At 30.6% G+C, this 9,025-nt stretch overlaps 1 protein-coding gene across 1 annotated transcript; it reads left to right on the top strand.

Annotated features, from left to right (window-relative positions):
* The first annotated feature begins 6,719 nt into the window (after nucleotides 1-6,719).
* On the top strand, nucleotides 6,720-7,088 carry LOC132162369 (auxin-responsive protein SAUR71-like). The gene has a single exon (XM_059572607.1). The coding sequence runs from the start codon at nucleotides 6,720-6,722 to the stop codon at nucleotides 7,086-7,088; it is 369 nt and encodes a 122-aa protein (XP_059428590.1).
* The last annotated feature ends 1,937 nt before the right edge of the window (nucleotides 7,089-9,025 follow it).

Below are 9,025 nucleotides of genomic sequence, written 5' to 3' on the forward strand. Positions count from 1 at the left end.
ATTCTTATCATATTTACTTATAATCTTTTTTCTTTGAATTGAACTTAATATCTAATGGTAAATGGTAATGTTCAAACTCTTAAATCCTAAATTCCTAAAGTATCTAATAATGCTTTAATTAAATTGTAGACTTGTAGTTATAAGTAACATATTGTTTAATTCAATTGAATCAATTGTGATTATCATTGTACATGAATTATATGATTAACTTGTAGACTTATGACTTATGAGTTATGTCATATTATATATGTATTATTTATTATTATATAATCATATGATTTAATGATCAAGTCATCATGTGATATAATTATATCAATTATAGTGATAATATATAAATTACTAAAATTATAATGATAATACATTAATACTTAAATTATGTTTATAAGTAACACATTGGTCATTGTTTAATCCAATGTCAATTACTTAATTTGATATTATACGAATCATATCATCATTGTACATTAATAATATGATTCACTTGAAGTCTTGAATAAAGTATTTTAATTGTCATTGAATCATATGATTAACTATTGATATTATACATTTATATTATTCATATACATATGTAGACTTATATAGACTTATAGGTTTATAACATACATTGGAAATAAGTCTCTAGATATTTAATTGTTGTATTAGTATGAATTGGTATATTTATGAATTATGTCATATTATATATGTATAATTTGTTATTATATAATCAAATGATTTAATAATCAATCTCATGTGATATAATCATATAGATTATAGTGATAATATATTAATACTCAAATTGTGATTTAATTATTTTTTTAAAAAAATTGTGATTTAATGATCAAGTGATTATATGATATAATCATATAAATTATAGTGATAATATATTAATACTCAAATTGTGATTTAATTATTTTTTAAAAAAATTGTGATTTAATGATCAAGTGATTATGTTATATGTATAAATATTTTTATAATTATAATTATAAAAATATATTATATAAAAAGGCGGTTAGCGGTTAGCGGTTACGGTTAGTACCCAATAACCGCTAACCGCTAACCGCTAGGCGGTTATGGCGGTTAGCGGTTAATGCGGTTAGACGGTTAGGCGGTTAGGCGGTTGGCGGTTATAGCAGTTAGCGGGCGGTTTCTTTGCACCCCTATCACATGCTATTCCATTCTACTTTCTTCTATTTTCAATAAAAACTATATATATATATATATATATATAGACTTTGATGGGGTGCATTGTAAATATTGAAATACTAGAGGTCAAATTGAAAATCGGCTCAAACTTTGAGGGAGTAAAGTATAATTTTACCATTCCTTAAATTGAGGAATAGTTATTCCTCTCACATGCTATTCCATTCTACTTTCTTCTATTTCCAATAAAAACTATATATATATAATAGAATGATGGTGGTAACTAAATGTAATTGTGACAAATCGCATAAAAAAGCAAACAAGTGAATTTCTTATAGAAATGATGCCTATAATGATATAACAAGTAGAGTGTTCAACCCTCTCCCTCCTCTCCCAAAACAAAAAAAAAAGAAAAAAAAAAAGCAATGTTTATGAAAATTACATCAAAGTGGGCAATAATGCTAATAACAATAAATTAATTATAGAGAAAGCAATTTTCTCATTTTCAAGCCTTTACTCAATCTTATGACCTTCGCTGCTCCCGCGTATTTACCCTACGCACCGTTGGGAGGTGCGTGTGACACATGCGCTGCACTATCGCCATTTTTGGCCTCCTGCAGCATATCTCATCCATCAAATCTTACCTACTCTCCTTATTTTGTAGAGCACTTTTGGTTAATTAGAAATTTCAGGTCTGGATTTGAACCTAAAAAATATGCACAACAAAAAAAAAAAGGTCATTTTTTTGACGTGGTAAACAGTATCATTTTTTTGCCACATCAGTAAATGTTGACGTGCCAATCAACAAATTTTTTTTGACGGGTTGAATGTGCCACATCAATATTTATTGACGTGTTACATTCAACACGTCAGGAAATTTAAATTCAATTTAATTTTTTTTTTATATATATCAGGTTTCTGACGTGCTTAAAATGGCACGTCAGAAATTTTAGAACGTCAGAAATTTGTAAAAAATTTGTTTATAGTATATATATTTAAATTTTTTTTTTATAGCTTTCTGACGTGCTAGTCTTAGCACGTCAGGAATTAAAAAAAAAAAATTAAAATGAAGAAGATAGCTAGAAGCGTGGAGAGAGAGAAGAAAAAAAAATTGCCGGGTGTGCACACTACGGTGTGTGTTGGAACTTGGGAGAGGAAAAAGAAAAGGAAAAGGAAAAAAAAAAATTAGAAGAATAGAAGTGTACATGCAGATAGAGAAAAAAAACAAAAAAAGGAGAGAAGAAGAATGAATTAATTAAGAAAGGGAGAGAAAAAAAAAAAAAAAAAAAAAAAAAAAAAAAAAAAAGATTAAAGAAATCGATCGCAAGCTGCCATAAAGCATCGTGAATTCGGACAAAGCCATAAATGGCACGTTAGAATTTCTTTTAAATATATAATTTTTTTTTTTGTTTCGTTTTTTTTTAATATCATTTTTATTTTATATTATATATATATTTCATCTAACTTTTGTTTTTTATCAGGAAGGATTTTAAATGAAAATGAGACTCAAAATCTTTCCAAATCTTTATTAAATAACTCTATTGTTGCTCTTGGCCTTCTGATCCAGATTTTTTTGATTTATTATTCTCAATTCACGTAGTATAGAAATTAAAAAAATTAAAATATGTTTTCTGCTCTATGTCTCTTTTTTCTTGCATGAAAAAGCACTATTTATTTGCAGATAAAACAAATAAAGATGAAATGAAATTGTCGTTGTATCTACTAAGTTTTCTTCTTCATGTATGCACGTTATATATATATATGCACGTTAATAAATTTTTATTTAGTATTAGATCAGTGTGGGTTAACCACATCTTACTTATTGAGTGAGTTAATATCTTCATTCATCTTATTTACTCTTGTTAATAATTTTCACCATCACCTTATTATTTAGTTTGAATTTGCCAAAAAATAAAAAAGAAAATAAAAAAAATTAGTTAATAGAAATTCTGACGTGTCACATATGGCACGTCAGAAATTCCTGACATGCCACATATGGCATGTCAGAAATTCCTGACGTGCCACAGATGGCACGTCAGAATTTCTTTTATTTTATTTATTATTATTATTATTATTATTATTATTATTATTATTATATATATATATATATATATAATATGTTTCTGACATGCTAGAACTAGCACGTCAAGGAAAAAAAAGCGGGACATTCAACTTAATTTTCCCTCTTCTTTCCCTTTTTTATTATTTATTCTTTCCTCATATCTACTTTTCTTATTTAATTCCAAATCTTCTTTCCCTCTCTCAATCTCCCTCTTCTCTCAGAATCTTCCTCTTCTCTCTCAATCTCTCTGCACAGCAGCAGAGGTAGAAGAAAAACAGATCAAGAAGAAGAAAAACAAAAGGAGAAGAGAAGATCGAAGAGAAGTAGAAGAAGAAGAAGAAAAAAAAAAAAAAAAAAAAAAAAAAAATAGGAGAAGATCGAAGAAGCAAGAGAAGCTGAAGAAAAAAAAAAAAAAAAAAAGGAGAAGACTGAAGAAGAGAAGCTGAAAAAATAAATAAATAAATAAATAAAGGAGAAGAGAAGATCGAAGAGAAGCAAAAGAAAAAAAAAAAAAAAACAAAAAAAAACAAAAAAAAAAGGAGAAGAGAAGAAGATCGAAGAAGAGAGATTTTTTATTTGAGGAAGCTCTAATTTGGTTTATTTTGATTTGATTTGAGAGATTTTTTATTTTTGATTTGAAGAGAAGAAGATTGAAAAAGGATAAGGTTTATTTTTTGATTTTTTTTGATTTTTTGGGTTTGAATTTTTGAAAATGGAGGAAAGAAGAGAGAGAGAGAGAGTGAAAATGGAGGAAGCTGGAAGAGATCAGGGAGAGAGCTGGGCGGAGAAGAAAGGTACTATTCCAGAATTAAAAAATATATATTTTTAATAGAAAAAAAAAATCCAGAAAAAATTTAAAAAAAGAAAAATTATTTTTTTAATAATTTTAAATTTCCTAGCGTATCAAAATTGACACGTCAGGAAATTTAAAATTATTAAAAAAAATTTCTTTTTTTTAAAAAAACTTTTTTTATGGATTTTTTTTTTTCAATTAAAACATTTACTGACGTGTCAAAATTTGACACGTCAGAAATTTCTGACGTGTCAGAAAGTGACGTCAGAAATTTTTTCTGACGTGCCCATTTTGACACGTTAGAAATTTTTCGTTTCTGACACATATAATTTCAACGTGTAAAACACGTCAGAAAGGTCCAGTCATGAACATTTTCTGACGTGTTAGACTACTTGATACGTCAGAAAACGTTCGTCAGAAAAAAATTTAATTTTTTGTAGTGATGTGATTATGGCGTGGTTTTCTACTTCATCCCTCCAAATGTTGGTTAGTTATGTTTTTGCAGGATCTGGATAAAGAAATGCAGAGGAGATACAAAACTACGACAAGTTGTTGGGCTTTAGAGGCTACATCTTTGATTTTTGTTTTAATACTTAACACACTACAAATAATCTTTATTTATAAGGAGATTTCAATTTCCAACAATTAAAAAATTAATGAAAAGTCTGCTATCAACTTATCACATTTGAATATCAAATGAATATAATTGATTGTGGTATTCATGATTTATCCCTAGTACTCAATCACTTGATTTACTTATTCTGAGATTGAAAATAAACCATATTTCAATCGAAGGACAAGGTGGAAGAGGGGAAGGATATGGAATGCTGTTGGTGTGAATCAGAGGAGAAGGTAGTGGAGGAGGAAGCCCTAGTATTCCTCATCCAGAATACTCTCTTTTTCTAAAAAAACACAAAGAGAAAAAATTGTATTCTATGAGTAACTCGGTTATTTCACAACTCAACACTTGCATGATATGTTTTGCATCCAAATTACTTTTGAAGCATCCCACATTATCTGGGTGTGAAAAATAGGATATATTTATATATGAGCATGCTTTCTCTCAATGGACGGTATGAGGCATTTTGGAGTAAATTAAACCCAATAACAAAACCGTGCGGAATAAGACAAAAGTACTGCATATCTATAGTAGAAATTTTGATAGCCCAAACATAACTCGATAGAAATTTTGATGGCCCTGATGTAACTCATGAATGTGAGCGTAAACCAGATCCTTAAACTTAAACTTAGTGTCCGAGTTGTACTGATTTAAAATTTATTATAGATAATTGACAGGTGAGCGATAATTTGAGTTGTCAAAAATTTAATTTATCTTAAAAAAATTTAGAATATAACAATTACAGAATTAATTCAACCTGAAAATTGAGAGGAAGAATATATATAAAAAAGGAAAAGCAATCAAGTCAGATTACAAAGTTTTAACCACCCAACAACTTCAAATCTTTAAATTTTCGATATGGAAGACATTTGACAAATTGCATCATGTATAATATCCCAATTTCCAGATATTTTCAGGGCTAGGGTATCTACAAGCCAGCCTGCCTTCTCAGTACGTAATGTTTATCTTCGAAAACCTATTGGTAAAAAACATGCAGTAATGGTAGAGGCCCAGCCTTGTTCTTCTCCATCGATCTATAATTGTTCAAATAAGTTATTCTATATTTAAAAGAAATATATCTATAGGAATTTGATCGAACACGTACCTTGAATCTCTACTTGATATCTTGCCGACACTACTACAAGATAATTTATATTGTCCACACGGAGTGTACGGCAACCTTTGTCTACCAATTGGGACTTGGGTACGTACGAAAAACAGTAGTCATGCAGTTTGCAGCTTAGACTTACACCAAAGCTCCCTTCATATTATTCTTGCATTTTTAAAAGATATTGTAAAAGGTAAGATGTTTAGAATTGTAGTTTTAAAAGCACTTAATCTAAAATAAGAAAAAGAAATTATAATTTCTATAAACAAGCTAGGTTTTGCAAATTAAAAAACCAAAATCACGAATTTAAATCAAAATTATGATTTCGCATAACAAATATTTTATAAAAAAAACATGTTTTTATCAAGTAACGATTTTAAAAATGTAATTTTTAAAAAACATTAATGCATGTTTAAGCTAGTGTCAAAATAACAGCTAGACTTTAATAAATAAAAATAAATAAATAAATAAATAAAAAAAGGTGAAAAGTTGAGATTTAGGTCCCGTTTGGTTCGCGGATTAGTTAACAGTGAGCAATGTTATACTATAGATTTTCTGTATATTTCATAATTATGTTGATATCAAATATTCTTTATTTATGAGCTGATTGTAATCAAATTAAGTGGATTTGATTACTATAATTGTATTTAGACACTACCTTTTAAATAAGGACCTTTGTATTGCAGACAAATCAAGTACTTAATAAGCACAATGTAGCCCTTAAGGGTATTCCGAGTGGTGAATGTAGATATCTTATACCGAACCATCCGTAAATTTTTTGTGTCATTTTCTATATTGTTTCCGCTATAATATCCGCATCATCATGATTTCAACAAGCAGAATACAGTGTTAAAGATGGTGGAAAATGACATCATGTTGCCCCAACCACATGCAAGGGCTCCACACCGACCCTTACGAGAAATTTCATCTGTGTTTCCCACGTCAGTTCATCTTTCTCTATATAAATTCCCATGCAGCTCAAAGAAAGATTAAGGAAGAAAGAATAAGGAAGAAAGAGATAATGTCGACCTGCAGGAAGAGTAGAGATATTGAGACAAAAAAGGCCTTGTGGATGCTTAGGCTTCTCATCCAGAAGCTACAAAGGGGCCTCTCAGTGCTGGCACATAGAGGGCCTGAGGATCTCAGAGAAGTCCAAGTACCAGCAACAATGGTGCCGGATGATGTTAGCGAAGGACATTTTGTTGTTTTTGCGGTCAAAGGTGAGGAAACAAAAAGGTTTGTTGTTGAGCTGGATTACTTAACAAACCCAGCATTCTTAAGGTTGCTGGAGACGGCTAAGGAAGAATATGGATTCAGACAGAAAGGAGCTCTTGAAATCCCTTGTCCACCCGAGGAGCTGCAGAAGATTCTCGATGACACGTGTTATTAGGTGAATCAACAGAAGTTTTAACTTTTTGTTATTAGATTTTCCGAGTTCTTCTGTTATTATCCTATCTAGCTTTTTAAAAAAATTAATCATTCGATCAGTAGGACTCATGTAAATTCTACGGAACCAATAGTTGATATATATATTTTTTTAAAGTACATATTTATGTCTTTTTCGTTCCTTTAGAGCCGTAGGATATTATATCCTCTCAAGCAATTATTCATCGTCTTTATTAAAATATAAATTAAATGATTAAATTCATTTATCCCTATAAATTTAACTTTTTGAGATAAGCTATAATTTAATATGTTATCTTAAATTCATTTATCCCTATAAGATTCATTTATTATTATTAGTTTAAATTTTTGGGTTAAGTGATAATTAATTAATAAAATTGTCAAGGCAATATACTCTTGCATTGCATGTCACGAAACAATTCCATTAGTTCTCCAACAAAAGAATTAGATCAGGATGGCTTTACAATTCGGATTTGTGAGCGTTTTGACCACGGTTTTATTGTGATTGACATCCTAATTAATATCATCCTCCTAATCAATCATTCGTCTCCTCTAAAGTCTTCAACAAAAAGCTAATAATACTCTTCAGAGTACGTATCAGCTCTAGTGTAAGAGAAAAGAGGATTAATTGTTTGTACGCTTTAAAGCCTATGTTCACCATAGGCGGCATTAATATTACTCTAAAAAGCTACCCAAAATTATAATTGAGATTCCATAAAATAATCTATAAAATTTAGTTTGATTTAATAAAGAACTAATATGATCTTGCCAAGTTCTGCGAGTCCCGATCGAGTCCAATTAAGTGGGTCCCAACTGGGTTTCAGTGAAGTCCTGGCGGTAGTCCAATCAGAGTTCCAGCGAATCTTGACTATGTCTCAACTGTGTTCCAACCGGGTCCCGGCGAGGTCTCAACCGGATGTCAGCAATGTTTTGACCAAGTCTCGATGGTGGCTCAGCCGGGTTCCAACGAGTCTCGACCAGGTCCTAGTGGGGTCTCGATGGTGTCCCAATCGAGTCTCGGCGAGGTTCTGACCTGGTCTCGGCAAGGTCTAATCGGGTATCGGTGGGGTCTCGATCGGGTCCTAGCATAGTCTAGACCCGGTCCCAATCATGTCACAGCAAAGTTCCGATCGAACCCCAATGGTCCCAATAGAGTGGCTCAGTGAAGTCTTGGTGGGGTCTCGGCGACGTATTATTTGCATCTGTCAATTTGAAAATGAGATGCTGAAACTCGAAAAATAGTTTACGGTTTTAAAAAATAGAGAACTTATGAAAATTAAAGAGTCTTTCTTTTTCAATTAAACCAAAAATATTTTTCGTTGACTATTATTTTTTATCACACCAAATATACTCGAAAACACAAAAACAAATATTTTTCAAAGATAATTTTACGCCGAGTCATATATATATATATTCTAATTCCATCACAATTAATCCAGCCACCTACCCACCACTTTTGCAATTGGGTGGAGGAACCAGGTCCATTCGTGGGTATATATGCCACGAATGGGTGGAGGAACCAGGTCCATTCGTGGGTATTTTATGATCTTGTCATCTGTTTGTAGTTTGTACAATTATCAATGCAGATACTTAAAAAACCAAAAAAAAAAAAGGTATCAATGCAGATGGTGGAAGAGATCGAGTATTATAGCCAAAAATAAAGAAGTTGAAAACACCAAATAAATGTAAAGGTCCACACAGGGATATATCTTTCTTTTTTTCTTTTTTCTTTTTTACAATTTTACACCTCTAAAATATAATAATTGGATAATATCTGACACTGATTGAGATGTAATTAAGTACAACAAAACAATTCCAGCAGTTCTCCAACAAAACAGTTAAATCAGGGTGGCTTTACATTTCAAGGTTTTTTTTTTTTTTTTTTTTTTTTTTTTTTTTCACTAAAAAGGCCTGAGATGGTGA

The sequence above is a fragment of the Corylus avellana genome, chromosome ca9, assembly GCF_901000735.1.
Source record: "Corylus avellana chromosome ca9, CavTom2PMs-1.0".
NCBI classification, from domain to species: Eukaryota; Viridiplantae; Streptophyta; class Magnoliopsida; order Fagales; family Betulaceae; genus Corylus; species Corylus avellana.